Here is a 19,661-nt window from a genome sequence, read left to right as displayed (position 1 = left end):
TTAAAGATTCCACCAAGTGGCTCAGTTCACTTCTGAGATGTTGTCAAATTAAACATAGTTAAGTGTAATTATGTAAAATAATAGAGAGCCGCACTTTTTGCTTGGTTTGACTTTTATATAAGTTGGTCACGACTTAATGACCCCCTGCAAAATGTTGTTGCCAAGGTGAGCGCAATTAACCTTTGCTCTAAATGAAAAAGAACATCAAAAGAAAGTCACGCACATAGATAAAGGCAAAGCATTGATCCTGTCAAACTTTACAACTTGAGGAAAAAAAAAACCTAATTGCGCGACCTGCTAGGTGAGGAGGGGGCGGAGGTAGCATGTGCGAGGTCAAGATGGACACCTCTATGCTTTGTGGAGCCAAGGATCTGACACTCTTGTCTGTTCACATCAGCAACCTCCGCCAAATGTTCAAACTTGAAAAGGACAGCGAGGACCTGGCCTGAGGACACCACTAATAATAACAGACGGCCGTTTCTTGCCAGAATTTGTTAATGCGGTGCAGATTCATGAGAGGAATGTCCGACGATGGAGCCCAGTCTAACAGCACTAATTATTATGATTATTCTAATAGCCTCTTTGAATATGCATGAGATGGAAAAGGTTGAAATTCACCACTTAGTTTTGCTTTTAATCAAAGATTAAGGTTACCGTCACAATTGTTTCTGCTTTTAGCTAAATTATTCAATTCAGGTTCAATTTATCAACATTTACGAGATCATTCATTTCCACAACTATCCAAATAATTGAGGGGAGTCGGCTGCGAATCTGTTTTAAACATTGCCCTCGTGATTCTGAACCGGTTTCTTTGATGCGATTCAAATCGTTAAGACAGCTGTCGCCGCTTTGATGAGAAATCCGAAAAGGCAATATTTTAATTCCTCTCCCGCTGCCTTGATGCACAGAGGAAAGCTACAGTATGTTGCACTAACAGATTATCAACGAATGCTGTAGGAGCAATTTCCCTCGAGATCACATCGTTTCTTTCAAGTCGAAAACAAACACTTGCGTTTGGAAAGGAAAAGCAATGAAGATGTAAATATGAAGTGTCAACTGAATCCGATTCCAAGCCACTTTCTCATACTTCATTCCGTGGGACTGAAAGACAAATATGAAAGCAACGTCTTAAATAAGGACTGAACTTGAAATGCAATTCCGGCATCTTTATAACTTTCACTTTAATGGCTCCCGTGGATGGCCAAGAGGGACAAAGACAGTTCAGAGCAGAAAATCAAAAGAGATGGACTTGCTAACAGAGTGCAAGGCTCCAGCAGAACCTTCAAAATCCTTGTCCACGTCCCTATGAGACGACACAAATCTGTTGACAGGCTGTCACTTCATATTTACACCGGACGCACTAAGTCATCTCCATTTGTCCTTCAATTTCATTTAAATGCTACAAAGTATTACATATATCCAATTTGGTGAAAAAGTGTTCTCATCTCATGTAGGTGCTGCTGCGGTCGCCTCATAGGACAGCATGTGGGCCTTCCCCCCGGCATCTCATCCAGTCACAATGATAAGGCGGAACGACCGGCCAAGAATGACAGTCTGTCCGAGAAGTGGTCCATCAGCAAACACACGCAGCTCAGCCCCACGGACGCATTTGGCACCATTGAGTTCCAGGGAGGAGGACATTCCAACAAAGCCATGGTGATCACACACTACACCTATAGATGTGCTATATCAGGGAGTCACTAACCTTTTTCGAAAATGAGAGCAAGGGCTTCCCATTTGATAGGCTCATCTGAAATAACAAAATTGCTCAAATTATCTTTAATAATATTATTATATGTCAAGGCTCGAAAATAAGCAGTTTCACATTGCAAACTGCAAGGCAAATTTTGCGATGCTCACGTCACCTCATGAAGGATGAGAGCAAGGAAAGCTGTCTCTCTCTCTCGCTCTCTCTCTCTCTCTCTCTCTCTCTCTCTCTCTCTCTCTCTCTATATATATATATATATATATATATATATATATATAAATATATATCCATCCATCCATCTTCTGTACCGCTTCTCCTCACTAGGGTCGCGGGGGTGCTGGAGCCTATCCCAGCTATCTTCGGGCATAGGCGGGGGACACCCTGAATGGGTTGCCAGCCAATCGCAGGGCACACAGAGACGAACAACCATCCGCGCTCACACTCATACCTAGGAGCAATTTAGAGTGTTCAATCGGCCTGCCATGCATGTTTTTGGAATGTGGGAAGAAACCGGAGTACCCGGAGGAATCCCACGCAAGCACGGGGAGAACATGCAAACTCCACACAGGATGGCCGGAGCCGGGATCGAACCCACGCCCGATGCTGTCTCTCACTGTGAGGCCATCGTGCTAACCAGTCAGCAAATATCTGTAACAAGCTTCGCAAAAAAGTAGTAATTGAAAAATGTGATTAATTGCAATTAATTATATAATTTTTATATGATTAATTAGTGAGTCTTCTCTTTGTCTTGGTAGGTTTGCTGTGTATGTTGCCACAGAACTCCATATTCTGTGTGTCTTAAAAGATCAGTCAAAATGCTGTGACACAGCTGGCAAGAGTGCCAAATCTGCTTTGAAAGCAGTTGGCAGTGAATGAGTTAATGTTTTTTGTTTCGCCGACTTATGCGTTACATAAGTAGTTTAATAACAATCTGAAGTGTCTTCTACTCAAATTACAATGTTGAGAGCCATGAAAAAAACATTTCATATGATGGATCACCATTCCTCATCAGAATAATTCAAGACAGGAGCCTCAATCAAGTGTCTATAATTGATTAATGATTAGAAGTGCAATGAGTTTGTTTCAAATGACTTGCATCTGATTCTTACACTCACTGTGTGTGTTAATTATAGCATCCGTGCAGTTCGCGTAGATGATTACAGGTGAATTGCAGCAAATTTTATTTTCAGAGTTGAATTATTCATGCCATGCATATGTTGGTTTGGGTGTCTGAGGATGGATTAGATACATAAACAGATGTTTTTATAATGGATGTGGACTCCAATTATAGCCAACATCTGTCTCGCGGGTGTCCATATATCAGCATGACACGTGTCCATCTGTCTGCAGTACGTGCGAGTGTCTTATGACACCAAGCCGGACCTGCTGCTGCATCTGATGACCAAGGAGTGGCAGCTGGAGCTCCCCAAGCTGCTCATCTCAGTCCACGGAGGGCTGCAGAACTTTGAATTGCAACCAAAACTTAAGCAGGTTTTCGGCAAAGGGCTCATCAAAGCTGCCATGACGACTGGCGCCTGGATCTTCACCGGAGGAGTCAATACAGGTGAAATACCACACATGCGGTCTGGTCTAAAAGTCAGCGAGGCCAAATACAATAAATTATTGAACGTCAACACGGGAGAGGTGAGTGGATTCTCATTATCAGAACAATATGTTGTTTTCTTTTCGGACCCTGCCTCACATGGAAACAATAGGGGTCATTCGCCATGTGGGTGATGCACTAAAAGACCATGCCTCCAAGTCCAGGGGAAAGATCTGCACCATTGGTATTGCTCCCTGGGGCATCGTGGAAAATCAGGAGGATCTCGTTGGCAAAGACGTGAGTAATAAAGCGAGAAACAATGAACACAAGCCCAACTAATGTTTGTAATGTTTTTTGCACATTAGAAGGACACAAATCGGTGAGCAAAGCGCACCTTTTATGCATTACAAATGCCACCTTCATCTCATGTGATTATAGACACAGCATCGGAATATTGTTGCTGTGTGATGTAAAATGTCAAGTTGATTAATTTATTTTATTCCACGAGCAATGAAATTGGTTTCATTACTAAGTATTTTAAGTTGTCTAAGACATGCAAATTGCTTTAAACGTGTCTCTGCTTTGTATAGTTTTTTTTTTGTTTGTTTTTGGTAATGTTCGTCCTCTGTTTGCCAGTTCTTGCTTTTTGCGCCGCCCTTCTCAAATAATAAGACGAGCCCCTCTGCGATGCCGCACCTGACCCCAGGGAATATACTCTTTCTTCTTTTTTTTTTTTAATAACTTGTTTTATGCTCACGATGCTTAGTCTTTAACATATTCAACATATAATAATATTCAACATGAACACCATCCTATCTTTAGACACGTTTCCTTTTTTTCTTTTTCTTTTTTTTACAATTTGTGCAGGTGGTGCGTCCATACCAAACCATGTCCAACCCGATGAGCAAGCTGACGGTTCTCAACAGTCTCCACTCACACTTCATCCTGGCCGACAACGGCACCACGGGGAAGTACGGCGCTGAGGTCAAACTGCGGCGACAGTTAGAGAAGCACATCTCCTTACAGAAGATCAACACACGTGAGTGTCAAGCATACGTGTGCATTATTGATCCACTGAGCCTGCAACATTTGTACTGTACTGCAGCCTGACGAATCACTACCTGAATTATGCTAGCCATACAGAGGATATTTTTAGCAAACCCCACTAGCCTTTTGAAAATGGCTTCCTTCAGAACAGGTTTATTTTTCTTCAAAGCTTCCTGACAACTTAGTTGAACTCTTTCCTTAAAGGGGAACCCAAAAACTTTACAAGAATATGTTCTATGTTATTTACTTCTAAACTGATATTCCGCAAGCACAATATTAATCAGAATGTCACGTTTAGACTAGTGAAGGCGCATACAACGTTTTATTGCAATGAATTTTGGGGGGGTTGACTTCCCCTTTAAATGAAATCACTTGATATTATGCATTATCTTCTTCTGGTATATCACAATATATACGAATATTGGAAACAAAACATGGAATGCGGAATTCTTCACTGTGCACGGAAGGTATATTTTTCTTTTACAAATTCAACCGGTATTGATAGAGAAGACGATTCCATTCATCATTCAAGCCTTTTATCCTACTTTCTTAACCGCTTTGCCTTTTTCAAATGACAAAACGATCCAACTCGTGCTAGAAACTTATAATCAAGACAAACGTGACGCAACTTTGCCCATTTGTTTCTTTGGTTTTTCTGTAAAAGCTCATTAAATTCAAAACTTGTTCTGACATTTTATTGCCTTGCTCAAGTTAAGGCAAGGTAACATATCAGCACGGTGGAAGTCACACTATCCTTAAAGTTCTACTAAGGCTTTTTTTGTTTCGGTATGAGGCAACTTTCCACTGTATGATTAACAAGAGATAAGACATTCATGTTTAGTGTAAAATTTAAGTATTTTGAGAGGCATAATTAAGATGACATCATATTTTCTTTCCCTTTTGTAGTCATTTTCGTGTCCAGTTGGTACGTGTTTGCATCTCGCTTACATCACGCTCAGAAAAGCCTATTTGTATTTTGTGCGTCTACGCTGTGTGTACGCTCTATTAACGCGTATTTGTGTGGACTTGCGCACATATTTGTTCGCGCGTACGCTCTTCATTTGCTATTGAGCCCTTGTCACATAGCATTTATCAGTGTTCAATGTCTATTTAATATCTTGGCTGGAACCCAAATGGATCGTCACAAATACAAAATGCATTTCTCTTATTTTTCGCTCAGACACAAAGCCGGCCGGGCTGCGCTCAACCCCGCCGCCCGTTCCCGCTTTAAATACATTTCTCAATAGCCTCTCACCATATTGTTTAGAATGTGTCAGGGACACAGACCTGAATCGGGGGAAGCGGTGTGTGCAGCCATGATTTATTTTCTGCCCCCTCCTTTTGTTGTCAACATGCACACAAACACCTTTTGTAAATGTCTAAAGGGCCTTGCCGATATGACTCCATTAATTTTAAAGCCAAGGAGACCAATGGATTTTTAAAACCATAACAAGTGCTCCTTGCCGTTGATACCGCCATTTTTGGTGTGTATATTGTCTGATCTCTTATTAAAAACAATCTGTCTGCTTCAAGCATATAAAGCAATGCCCATTGAGTTCAATGGTTGAATGCGCAGACATACTTTCCCTCTCGCTCACCATCGAGTCATGTGACTTGTGGACTTCCCTTTGTCATCCTATGCCTGGAATCATACAAAAGGGGCTGGGAAGGCAAAGGGACGCCCAATTGTCACACAACCACCTGACAATCCAGGCTGCGGCAATATAAAGTGCGAGATGAAATTCTGAATTTTACCCTGCTTAAACTTAGTCCATATCTGATTCAAGGAGAAACTTTAGCCTCAGGGGATCCGCCGACGAGATAAGCAATACCCTACGAAGGGTAAAGCAAGCTTATCTGACTTTCTGCATACCAGATTGTTAATCTTTTGCCGGTGTATACGTTGAAACATTTTACGGAGGCGTTTTATTCTCAAATTCCTGAGTGAGGTGTCTGAAACAGGTTTGTCAAAATACCCCCAAGGATCACAAAGTATATCTCACCCTCTTACTGAAATGACGGTGTTTTGAGGGTGTGCTCCTGTCGAATGCGAAGTGGCCTCTGATCGTAATATCTGCTATATTGTAGATCTTTGGTGGTACAGTGGTAACTTCAGGTACCAGCGAGCCGATTACATTTTTTGGAGATATGTCTTCGGCCAATTCTTCCACTTTGACGTGTGACCAAAAATGAGCGGCACCACTATAATTATATTTTTGATTTTTTTGCTACCTTCACTGTTGGTTTACTAGACATTTATTTTATTAATTTGATTACCTCCCTGCAAAATCAAGTATTGGAGGTATCAATTTTTCTCTCAGCACGGCTCCCTGCTGCATCCCGCTGTAGCCTGCAGTCCAATTAAAGAAGTGGAGTCATTCTAAAAAGAAGAGTTTAGCGGCAATTCTTGTGCAGGCTGTTTTGGGGATCAAATATAATCACGGGGTGAAAGTAAGAGATATCCTGCTCCGGGTTTTATTATGTGATTATGTCCTTGTAATCCTGCTGGGTCTGCATTTGGTACATACCCACCTCTCCATCGACTAAGCAACTGGCATGCACGATGTAGAAATGACATTATGAGTAGAAATCAATTATTTTAAATCAGTTCCTTTTACTCTCTAATGCATTGCAAATTGACAGTTTATGACATTGCTTAGGTCTGATCACATTACTGGGATCGCGGATATCATAGATCGTCACCATTTAATCTGCTGAATGTGACAATTGTGCCTTCTATGATTGATAGTGGGAAAAAAAGAAAGCTCCTCATGGACAGCTCTGGCAGATGTAAACATGAAAAAATGTGAAAAGATCGCTACAGCCACTTTTACCTGCTGGACTAAACTGGACATGCGCTGGCTTGATTGAACTTCAGCACACCTGCTATTTAACCCGTGGATACTCGTGATAGACCAATATGCTTTTTTTTCAGGGCCGATACCGATTTTTAGTAGTCATGCTGGCCGATAACCGATATTTGAAGACAATATTAATTTGTTGAAAAAGGGGTAAAATGGTGTCAAAATTTAGAAAACTATAAACTCCAAAACTTGATTTAGATTAAATGCCTTTAAGCACATGTTTATTAAACAACGTTAGTGGATTACAACATGCAAAAGCTTTCTTCAGATCTAGTTTTAAAATTCTAACAAAAAGTGCACAAAGATCCCAGGTCTTAAAGTTTAATGAAACCAAACATCTCTTTAAAATTTACTACAGAAAATAGTTTTCTTTTAGTTGTGAGTTGTAGCAGAGTGTCATTCATCAAAAATTCGGCACCTTCCTCTGCTTGCGGGACCTCTCATAGTGCGTGTGACTCGAGGTGAAAAAGCAAACAGGCAGCTTACTGCTTATTGGCTGCTACCCACTGCACTAGGAACCAAACAGTTGGTGCTGTGGGCGGGCCAATCTGCTTCTGCAGGCAGGACCACCAGCACACCAGAGAGAGAAGTGTGCTCCAGCGAGCCAAGATAACCCGGCTTTTAATAATAAGCAAAATGACAAATATCGGCCCTGATAATCAACCCATCCAATAATCGGTCTACCACTAGTGGATACTGTGCACTGATTAACGTGAGGCTGCCAAGCATACTTGCAGAGAAAGACTGTTCACATACATAAAGCATAGTGTAAATGTATCATAGACATGAGAAGCGCAGTAGAAAGTTGATTGACGATAACTACAGCCTGGAAATGAAATAACTGACACCTCCACGGCAGCTAAGTGAACACAGGCACAAATATTGGTATGCGTTAGCCAAGAGTGAGTTGCATTTCAGTCATGTACTTTAAGAAGTAAGTTGAGCGGACTAAGGAAAGTGAGCAGAAAAGAAGGGTTTGACAGGGTGAGCTGAAGGGGGAAAACATGAATGTCAAGTGAAAAGGAAGCATGTAACTGATCAGAGGGCATTCACTCAGATGACACATTACCTTGAGGAGTCTTATGTGGAAAAAAAGTCTACTGAAAGGTCAGCCTCAACCATTTTTTTTTTTTATAATTTCTCTCAAATAAAAAAGACAAAAAAACAACAACATATCATTCACACAGATATTCACGCGTATGCCGAGGCATTGTTAATGAGAACATTCCAGCGAGTTCAAATCAAGTCGAGCAGTATGATGGAGGCACCTTGAATGCTCGTGCTTCCAATTTCACTTCAGTTAGCAGGAATATTAGTGACACAAGTAATTTGTATATGCGTGTATATGTGTGTGTTTTAACTCGGAGCAACCTTCACTGACCTTTCTCCACAGGCAGTTTCATTAATCACAGCACACGATAAAAAAAATTAAAAAAAAGATGAAGTCGGCGAGGTAATTGAATCTCGAAAGGCATCAGGCCTTGAGTTGCAGATTAGCCGTGACATCATGACCTCCTCCGTGGACCAGCCCATAGACAGAAGATTAAAGCTAAGCTATGGCAATGGGAAAGTCAAGAGCCGTGTACTTTTGGGGCGGGCTGAACACTGCAAGGCAACTGTTTTTTTTTTTTACCAGGAATGTGAAAATCAATGTCATGTTACATTGATTACAAAAAAATTTCAGTCGTTGCATTTGAATTATTTTCTTTTTTTTTTTTTTTGCAATTCAGTGTCAATTGTGGACAGGAGCAAGTTTCTTGTTGCCCAAAAACGCTCAGACCCAGAAATCTTTGATTTGTAAGAATTGTACAATCATGGAAGAAAACTTTCAGTACAATACAACATAAGAAACGCGACGTATATATATATGCAACGTTTTCTGAATGACAAAAACGCAAACAAAAAATGTGAAACATAAATAAAAAATATTTTGCGGGCTTTTGTTCTGGCTCGTTTTACAGAAGTGCAGTTAAAATCAGATAATCATGATTGTCTATGGGTTCTGTGACATGCGTTCAGGTGAATAAAACCTCACCATTAAGGGCACTAGGCTTGATAGGTAGCGTGATAACTTCTGTTTTTTTCGCCGGGCCCCCTTTTGGAGGGTTTTCAACGTGTGGCTGCAGTGTTCCTGGAGGTGCCAAGGTGTTCTGCCTTGAGACGTAGAGATTACATAGAAGTGCAGATGTTGGCGTCTGAGCCTCACTTTAGGTCGATGTGCAGTTGGAGGAAATGCATGAATGACGAAAGGCGACACGATGTGCAAAGAATGTGAGGGCATGGTCAACAATGTGGACTGTGGACTCGTAGACCTTTTCCAAAAGAAGTGAAAAGGTCAGATGAGTCTACATTTATTAGTCCCTCGCCATATTCCACACTGATAAAAGGTTAGGACTAACATAATATGTGCTTTTTTTATGCACCTTTTACCAAGTACAAGTGAAAGAGTTATGATCTTTAATATAAGACTTCCTGTAATCGCTACACACCTCACAAGTGCTACAAAGCCTTCAGGCGCTGATTGAATTAAACCCCGAGAAGCACGCTTTGTATCACTTCAGTGGATGTCTGATGTGAGTCAAAGCAATATGATATTCCTAATTTGCTGGAAGGGAGCTTTCTCACGCAAGCTTTCTGTCATGTACTTTTTCACTTGCCATTATTGATCATTTCGAGGCAAGCCAGAAGACGGAAGTAGAAGCCAATCAATCAAAGCAACGTAGTGAAGATTGATGGAGAAAAGGTGTTCAAAAACATTGACATTTCTACGATATACGTGGTCCGCGCTGTTGAGTCGGCAGGGGAAATGAGCACCCTTTATATCTGTTGGATTCAAATGATGAACGTCGTAATCTTATTGCTTGAGTGATAAATTAACACCTCAAGCAATGTTATATAAGGATTTGTAACGACTGAATGTTTTTTTTTATATCTGTGTTGTCATCAATAATTCACTTAGCAGCAAGCATTGGGTTGAATATCCAGTATGTGCCAAACCTCGAGCAAGAAATAAGGCAACCAAGCACAAATGGTCAGATGCTAAAGAAGCCGAGCCACTGAATGCTAACCAAACTTGTCGCTGTCACAAAAAGAAAAAAAAACTCACAAATTTTTATGATCTTTGGTTAGCAATGATCGCTGTCAAATTATATTAAAAGCCAATATGTGTGAACAACCTACCGTGGTCATTAGAATATAGCAATTCACAGTGCTAAAAAAATTATTTAAAAAAACAAAATGGAAAAAAAAATTACGCGTTGAAGTGGAACAGTTGTGTTTTGCTGAGCAATGTTATTTCTGAGTTTTATGATCTCTCTCTCTCTCTCTCTTTCTTTTTCCCTGGCACATACCACATTTTGAATGTGCAGATGATATTTTTAATGGCAAAACTATCTATCCATCCATCTTCTGTACCGCTTCTCCTCACTAGGGTCGCGGGGGGTGCTGGAGCCTATCCCAGCTATCTTCGGGCAGTAGGCGGGGGACACCCTGAACTGGTTGCCAGCCAATTGCAGATGGCGAAACTAATAAAAGCAAATTATTTTTAGGGTTTGCGGTTAGTCCAGCTCAGGATAAATTCATGACTTTGTGGTTTGCTTTGGGTTTGCATGGGCAAAATGCTTTTCACACTAATAAACCTGCGGCAGCTGCTCTTCCCCCTCTTTGTTTGCCCCATGGTGGCTTTTACTTTAACGATAATTCGCTTTTGATACCGCAACATTGCCTCAGCGGTCATGTAGTCAACCCCAAATGTGCAAACAGCAACATGGAAGAGATCATCTTCCTTATGTTTCTCTCTCTTTTTCCCCACTCTTGCTTTTTGTTCTGCTGGTATATATAATCTTGTGACGTGTCACGGCACAGTGACGTTTGAACTCTTTGAAGCAGATGAGGTCCCTAAAATATTCCTCTTATGTAACTGTCCTGCTTGCAAGGCTGTATGAGGCAAAACGTCACGGTGGTGGGTATGCCTCTGAACGCCCGTGTCTTTCTACGCGCAAGAGGCTGTGTGAATTATGCAGAGCCGGGATGAGAGTGCGGGGCGGGGATGAACCAGCAATACACAGCTTTTGAATTAGGAGAGTCAAAACGCCACGAAGAAATGGCATGTTAACCAGGACAAGAGGGGTGACGGGATTAGGGAATGGATTGGACCGAGACCACTAAATAGGCTTCTAGGAATATTCTGTGGTATAATGAAAACTCGGACTGAACACTGAAGCCATAAATAAACAATTTTCAATGATAATCTAATAACCTTTTTTTTTTCCTCATCAATATTGCCATTGTGATTTAATATGCGATTATTTTTATTCAAGGTCTTCTATCCATGTTTTGGTCTCATACGTTATTCTTACGCAAAAATAAAGGCAAGTGAACCATGAATTAATATGAAAGACAGTTGATTTTTCTGATTAAATTTGAGTTTTTAGCTCATTTAATCCATAAAACGTATATATATCTTCAAAATCTTAGTCCCTGCCTACCGAAGACGTATTTTTACGTTTTTTGCTGCGAGAGTTTACAGGGGTCTCATGCTGTTTCTGTCTTAAGGATAATGGTTGACTATAATGTTATTAAAAAAAATATATAATTTGGTAGCAAGTATAAAATCACCCAGTAACCACGCAAGGGTCTTGTTGAAGAAAAAGAGAATGCGGAATTGTAGGAGTGGGTGTGGTGGACTAGCGTGGTGATAGGAGAGAGACAATAGTAGTAGTAGTAGTAGTAGTAGTAGTAGCGGGCAAAAGGAAACAATTAACCCTAAAAGATTGCTTTTTGACAAAAAAAAAAGCCATTCACATCCAAGCAAGTCATCGGTGATCGAGTTGCTGTTAGTCAAATAATGACGCTTCGTTCGTTGAACTAACGAAAGACGCTACGCGTGATTCACGTGGCTCACGGCTCATTTCGCCAGAAACATCAAACGATAAACACATGACGAGTAATACCGTTCATTTCAATTTTCTCAGTAAAATAAATGCCTTCTTTTTTTCGTAGTGTAAACTTTCGCAAAATAAGCCAAAAAAGCATGCAGTGAATTCATGGATAAACCCAAATTGTGACACTTTCATTCATTTTTTTTTTTTTTTTTTTTGTCGTTGTTTTTTGAACAGGCATTGGACAGGGCGTACCGGTGGTGGCTCTCATTGTGGAAGGAGGCCCTAATGTGATCTCCATCGTGCTGGAGTACCTCAGGGACACCCCCCCAGTCCCTGTAGTGGTGTGTGACGGCAGCGGCAGAGCTTCCGACATTCTGGCATTTGGTCACAAATACTCCGAGGAGGGAGGGTATGCGCTTACATCTATAATAACATTTGGCTCAAAAGCAAATCCATATGAATGCATTTTATGACTTTGGCAAATACACGCAAAGATAATTTTTTTAATACGGTAGTGTCTGAATGAATTTTCCTCACTGAAATTAAGAAACGTGATTAATCCCTAACTTATTACAGCACCCTACGTTATTCAAATTGTATATTTTTTCTAACTTAATTTATCTTATGTTAAAAGAACAAAGAATTAAGTATCATGATTTTGATGCTTAAATGTCCATTGACATTTTGCTGCTCCTTCTGGTGTGCACTCATTGACCACTAGTGTGCAGTATGAGCTTTACAAAATAAATAACTGAACAAGACTGTTTTTTCTCAACTCAGCTGCCTGAATATAAATTGTTTTTCACTGGGGAAAAAGAATATATGCGTGTACACAGCGTTATCGTCTGCTTACATGTTCACAACACTGACATTAGACATTAAACAGTACATTTAGCTAGCGAGCAAGCCAGCTAGCTAGCTAGCTTTTGCAAAGCAAACATATGTGGTGGGGTTAAGTACAAAACGTGTAATTCATTGTTTGCTTAATGTTTAGTTGTGAAGTAAACGTCAAGTGTAACAGCTTGAAAACAAGCACTTGGCAATTTGTGGGAGAAGAATTGTTCACTATCTTCCACTTGTGATGTTTGCTGTCGTCATGAAATGCTGTTAGCGAAACAAGACAACACGTTTACAAGCGCTGCAAGTCTGCCTGCAGGTGAATTAGAGTTACCATTCAGTAAGAACAGCAAAAATATACACAGATTTCTTTGTCAACGTTTTTGAATCTCATTAGATATACTCCATTTGGCGTTCCACTGAGTATGTGTAATGACAAAATGTGTAAATGAATGCATTTAAGGAAAACGGGTTATTGGAATTAAAACAATTGCAGCAAATTAAAATTGTAACTAGAAAACATGCTGATGCATTGCTTTGAAAATGCAATATGTTTCTCAGGAGGCGCTGTTCGCATAATTGTTTTTATAGTTTCTCACTAGCTGTCCAGTTTAAGATGAAGCTCATTTGGCCAGAAACTCTCAGAAGTAGCATTGCTGAGAGTCCCACTCAACCTTGGCTTCACTCATGGACAACAAATTGAATTCAACCCCTTTGCCTCCCTCACACGCTTTCTCCCTTCTGTCTTCCTCTTGCCTTTCTTTTGTTTATTTTTCATTTATCCCTCTCCTTGTGGCTTCTTTTTCCCCCCACAGCATAATTAACGAGTCTCTGCGAGACCAGTTGCTGGTGACCATCCAGAAAACCTTCACATACAGCCGCACACAGGCCCAACATCTGTTCATCATTCTCATGGAGTGTATGAAAAAGAAGGAGCTGGTGAGTGGCTAGACCAGACACACCCCCACACACACGCACACACGTTATTTATGTATTTGACATCAACACGCCCGGAAGCTTTAAACTATAAAAAATGGGGAGGGATAATTACTTGAAAAAAAACTAATAAAGTCTTTTTCACTCAGACCTTCTTAGTACATTTTACAAGAAGAGTTTTGGAGTAAATTTTCATAGTTTATTGACTTTAAATAAGTCACTCAAGCAATGACAGTTTTTTCTTTTTTTTAAATTTTTTTAACATAGCTCAGGATTAAGACGGTAGAGGAAGTGTATTAGTAATTTTGTAAAATCAATTGAAAGGCTACTCCGAGTGTGGGCTGCCAGTTGAGCGGATCACATCATTTGCGCCCTTTGGTAATGTTTTGAACTTGAAGTAGCTTTTGTGGATACTCAGTACATTTGAGTGATTTTCAAAGTGTGATGCCTCTACCGCTAATAGTCACATGAGCTCCCTCTATTGGTATGCTAAAAAATTACAGGCAAAGTACAAATCAGTTATATTTCATTTTTTACTTTTGTATGCATTTAATCCTGAAGAACTTTTTGTTTTTCAACTTTTATTTAGGTCCCATTTTATTTTATTCATATCATTCAGTATTTTTTTTTATTTCACTGTGTTTTAAGCACAGTTTTCAAACTCAAATTGCTTATCAGAAATAAGTCTCACTTATCTGACAGTGTGAATGGAAACAGTGTATCTTGACATCAATGCAGCTGTAGCTAAGTAAATCTTAATTTGAGCACTTGTGAATTGCACAGTGAGAGTTTACCCAAAGTTCAAGGTGAGACACACAACCTGTCGAGTGCATTTGTTCCATACATTCATCTCTCTTGGAGAGTAGTGCCAGTCTCTTTGGAGCACTGTCAGTCACATAAAAGCAACCTCTTAATACAGTAATGACGTTTAATGGCAGGCGTGGGATTCAGTGTGTTAGTGGTGTGTGCATCACTTGTGTGTTTTTGTGCAAATATGATTAGTGCAACAGCAAGGGAAATCAAGCTCTCATCACATTCATTACATATTCAGTGAGCAGGATATAAAATGCATATGACTAACTTTTACACTCACACAATTGAAGAAAACACTTATCGACAACTTACACTTAATTCTGCAGTGCTTCCCGAAACAATCAAGGCTAGTCACAGGTGTAAATGTACCGATACAACTGGTCTTATTTGCACATAGAGGCACCTAATCCACATCTTCTAATGAATTATTCCACGATGTGTTCTTGTGAAATTGCAACGTATTGAATCTGTTGTATTTGCAAAGCAGCAGGTTGGAGGCCCGGCATGGCGCTCACTTGAACACCATGTAAGAGGATTGACAGCATCCTCAGCGGGCTGCTAGCAGCCGACTGCTGGAGTTTCTCAACACGCTCCAGCAGAGCAGAACAATGGCATGTGAATCATTGAACAGAAGCAGCTGTAGAGCCCAGATAATTTGATGCTGCTGCTATGAACTTACACAACAATTACCACTGTTGTAATGACGTCACATAATGATGACACAATATACAGCGAGATTGTTCACATTTTTTTTACACTCGCTTGCGTTGAAGCGTACAATCAAAAATGGGAAAGTACACGACGGACTGAGGGTGTTTTCTTTTATATGGTGCGCCTGGCGACAGAACGTAAGCTAGACTTTAGACCAGTTGAAACCAGGTCTAAATTGTGGCACATGTCGTGTAACGCGATATTGGTGAATTTGATTGAGGCGCATGGTGTCAGATTCTGTGTGTGGATGTCCTCGTCTTTCATTCACAAAGATGAAAACTGCATACATCGAAGCTCTGCATATATGTAGAAATCGATTCATAGAACACATCATTATATTTACACAAAAAAAAAAAAAAACAGACACGGACAATCTGCAAGTGGAGGTCTGTTTGCAGTTATTTAGAAAACTACTTTGCACTTCTATCTTCTGCATGGACTCCATTGAGTCCATTTCTGCTTCTCAAAGACTTTATGCGCCTCTGCTGCGCTGAATTTAAAGGGAATGAGTGGAGCCACTTTCATTGGCCAGGAAGTAAGTCAGCTCTGTTCACTCCCACAACGGCACAAACATCCCTTAAGAGCACAGTTAGACTGCACTTTGCACTCGACTTGCTCGCGGCTCGAGAAAATAGAGTCATAAACGTTGATGGTGTGTGTTGCCGGAAATGTATTAAATCACACATTCCTCTCCCTTGTTCCGCTTGTTTAAAAGTCAGGCTTGTCTCTCAGGACATATGCTGCCATCATTATTGCTCATGTACCATGCAGAGAGTCTCCAAAAGCCTAAATGGATTACGGTTTGTCTCAGAGCCAGAAAGCAGTTGGCACTTAGCTGCCTCCCCCATTTAGGTGTTGTGCCCAAGTGGACCTGACACAAATCACACACAAAGTGAAACAATCTTACAAGACACTTGTTGACAACAAATTGACCAATCCGTTACCATGTGTAGACTAAATTGACCAATCCGTTACCATGTGTAGACTAAACTCTATTCAATAAGAGAAGAGTGAGAGATGCTTGGATTTTCTTGGGTGGATTTTGATTTGCTTGGATCATTTCACGGTGAAAAAAAATGAAGATGAAGTGCAATAATTCAACTGCAAAGCAGAATTGAGTTACACAGCGGCGTGTCTGCGAGCACTGACACATGGTCGCGTCAGCATCATTGGCTAATTTAATGTAGCCCACCATGGCTAGAACGTAATGTAATGCCCCCTAAAGTGGTGAAGGGTGGACACCTAGTGATGCACGTTTAATCAATTTAGTGTGCAAAACAAAAAGTAATAGAAGCACATTTTTAGCCCACAACTGACATTCAGTCACTCAACATGTAACCTGGCTCACGGTTAACCGCTAACCTGTGCCAAGAACTACACATGACGTTGATGCACGTCACCGTGTCCCACCGTTCAAAGCCACACACACTCAACGTCGCAGATACTAAAATGTGGAACATAATACATCCCGTTTGATTTTCTCTAACATGTTAATTTATCCAAGTAGACAGTTTGGACTTTGCGTATTTCTCCAGTGGATCTTTGTTGTCAAACTCAAAGCTGTTTATGTTCCAGATTGACAAAATAAACCTGAAAAAAACAAAATGGCATTGGTCTTTTCCACTGTGATGCTGCTTTTTCTGACAGGAGTTATCAATAATACAGAGTTACTGCAGCCCATAAAAACTTGGCGATTATGAAAACTTCATCTCCTCCATTTGTTTTGTTGAAATGTACCTATAACACATGATCAAATTGTTGTTTTTGTTGCGCAGTGTGCCGCATTCTGCAACTCGCTTCCATGTGTGGCTGAGCAAAATTTTAATCGCTGGTGTTGAATGCCATCACAATGTTGCAAAAGTAACAACCAGTCAAAAACGCACCTACGATTTCACTCCAAAAATTAAAATAGGTTTCACGGTTTTTGGTGCTGCCATGATCAATACAGTATTCAGTCTATAAATATTATGTAATACAATAATACTCAACAATATTTGTAATTCCATGTGTTCCAGTGGTAGAAAGCAAAGTGTGGTGAGTCTCTGTCGCCAAAATACCCAAATACAATCAGTGGATGGGCCGATCTCTCATTGCCTCTCAAAATATAGGGCTGAACGATGTATGGTTTTGGGACTGAAATCGCGATCTCAGACAACTCGATTTCGAGATCGGCAAAGCTGTGGTTTGTGTCCCGCGTTCACGTAGCAGGCCACACGTACCAGCGCTGAACTGATTTAAAAAAGTCGCTGTCATCCGTATACCTGGACGTAATTTATTTTGCTACTACTTCAATGCTCGCCCACAAGCTATCTTGGGCCGCAGCAGTACGGACTTTATTTGTACTATGTGTGAATCTGTGCACAGCAACAGTAACGAGCTGCGTGACGCAGATCATGTCCTCCGCGGTGACATATTAACTACCTCACTAACAAGTAGCATTTTAAATGAGGAGGCTAACGAGCAGGGGCTAAACGTGCTAATTGCTAAAGGGAAATATAGATTCGACCAACTACGTGTTTAGGTGTACAGTCGACAATATCTGTCAGATAAACCGCATTTTTTCCTAAAATCGTTGAGCCCTACTGCACAGTATACCGTATGTGGAAAGACAAATCCTATACAAGGTCACCGTTTTCCATTGCAGTGCTTTGCTAGATGGAGGTGTTCATCGAAGGGTTGCCTTCTCTCGCAGCCACTGTTACAAGCAATATTATAATAACACTCCAGCTTTATGGACTAATCCCCACTAATGAAATATGTAAAACATGTTAAGGATGAGGTGATGTAGAAGCATACAGTCGGACCATATATGCAAAAAATGGTGGATCTTATCACTTGGTTGACAAAATAGTGTGACGTTCAGCAAGTGGGGGTGCTCAATGAGAGCCCTGATATTTCCCATCTTGGCATGAATAATTGAGTGAAGAATAGTTCTTATATGTTTAATTCCAATGAAATATTCACGAGGAACAACCATGTTTCGTCGGCTTCCTGACAAGGGAAACTAAAAATTAGTAGGAGTGCAAAATGGTCACTTAGGAGAAGAGGAGCCGATGATTATATGTGACTTTAAGAAAAGAAAACACAAATGGCTTTTGGGAGAAACAAGAGGAGGGGAAAAAAGAGATAAAGTAGCCAAAGAGACAGTTTATTACCAGTTGGGCAATTTATCTGTTTAAAAATGGATGAGGAGAGAAACTTAGTTCCCAATCTCCTCTGTTTTGGCAGTCAAACTGTAAATTGCTATTTTCTCCTCATAAAACATATAAAAGCGTTCCACATTTCAATTTATATGCAGAATGTTTTTGCTTACTGCCACCATTTTTTGTCTGCCGAAGCTTTGGGAGGAAAAATGTGAACTGCGTTCATGTGCGTGCATGTCACATTCGGCATGCTACATCCCTTTTAAGTGAAATGATGCATATTTTCTAATCAGCTTGACTCACTGCAGCATGACAGTTTTTCTCTGATCCCCAAAGCATGTAGCTTAGCAAGTATGAAGATGAGGGAATCCTCCACTCAGAGAATGATTGCTTTGCCTTGCCACTTTTCCCATCCGTCTTTGCTCCTCATTGCTTCCTTTGCCACGTGCGGTCTTCCTATTTTTTCTTTCCTCTCATCTCCGTCTTCCCAATGTGAACGTCGCTTCATTATCTCTGCATTTCAACTCTTATCCTTTATTCTGGTGTGCTCAAAGCTGAAGACGGAGCGAAATGAGTCGGAGTGGTGATTATTATTAAGCGTCATTGCGCAATTACACTGGGAGCTCCAAGGTTGAACACAATCCATTTCAGGACGTTGGCCAACCTGAAAGTCTATTGATAATTATATGAATTATCATTCTCAATACTAATTAACATCAACTGCAATAGTGGGTAGCATCTTGATCTAGTGGTCTGCCTCACAGTTCTGGCGTTCTGGCTTTCAATTCTGAAATAACAAAATGACAACTACCTGCCTTCATATTCTACATTATAATATTAAATAATGAATCGACACACGTCCGTTTTGAAGCTACTCCAACTTAAAGAGCTCATGCAGCGAGTGTAGAAACAGATAAGATGAACCTTTGACATCAAGTAGCCGACATCACTTTTCTTGTAGATGTTGCTGCCCCGCGGGGGTCCTTGAAATTATATTATCAAGCTTGCATTTTCTAACAGGTTGCCTTGTTGCAGAAGCTCTCTATTTTGAGGCGATGCACAAAACACTCCAGGGTCACCTTGAGGACGTGATTGGAGAAGGAAGGGGAAGAGAGAGGAAGAAGCTGGGAGGAACGGGAGGCGGGGGGGTTGGAAGGAAGGGGCGGGGGCGCATGT

The 19,661-nt window shown here is 40.6% G+C and overlaps 1 protein-coding gene across 11 annotated transcripts in view; it reads left to right on the top strand.

Moving 5' to 3' along the window:
• The window catches only part of trpm3 (transient receptor potential cation channel, subfamily M, member 3), a 128,984-nt gene that overhangs the window by 66,199 nt on the left and 43,124 nt on the right, over positions 1–19,661 (top strand). For all 11 annotated transcript variants that reach the window (XM_088292446.1, XM_088292437.1, XM_088292507.1 and 8 more), the window contains exons 3-8: positions 1,455–1,656; positions 3,059–3,272; positions 3,424–3,548; positions 4,119–4,290; positions 12,280–12,454; positions 13,698–13,821. In XM_088292446.1, the coding sequence (XP_088148572.1) occupies positions 1,455–1,656; positions 3,059–3,272; positions 3,424–3,548; positions 4,119–4,290; positions 12,280–12,454; positions 13,698–13,821 (1,012 nt within the window). The remainder of the gene's footprint in view (positions 1–1,454; positions 1,657–3,058; positions 3,273–3,423; positions 3,549–4,118; positions 4,291–12,279; positions 12,455–13,697; positions 13,822–19,661) is intronic.

This window comes from Idiotropiscis lumnitzeri, chromosome 1 (assembly GCF_059441095.1).
Source record: "Idiotropiscis lumnitzeri isolate Australia: NSW breed Sydney's pygmy pipehorse chromosome 1, RoL_Ilum_1.0, whole genome shotgun sequence".
NCBI lineage: Eukaryota > Metazoa > Chordata > Actinopteri > Syngnathiformes > Syngnathidae > Idiotropiscis > Idiotropiscis lumnitzeri.
The sequence above is the reverse complement of the archived record's forward strand: the minus strand, read 5'-3'. Positions and strand labels throughout refer to the sequence as shown.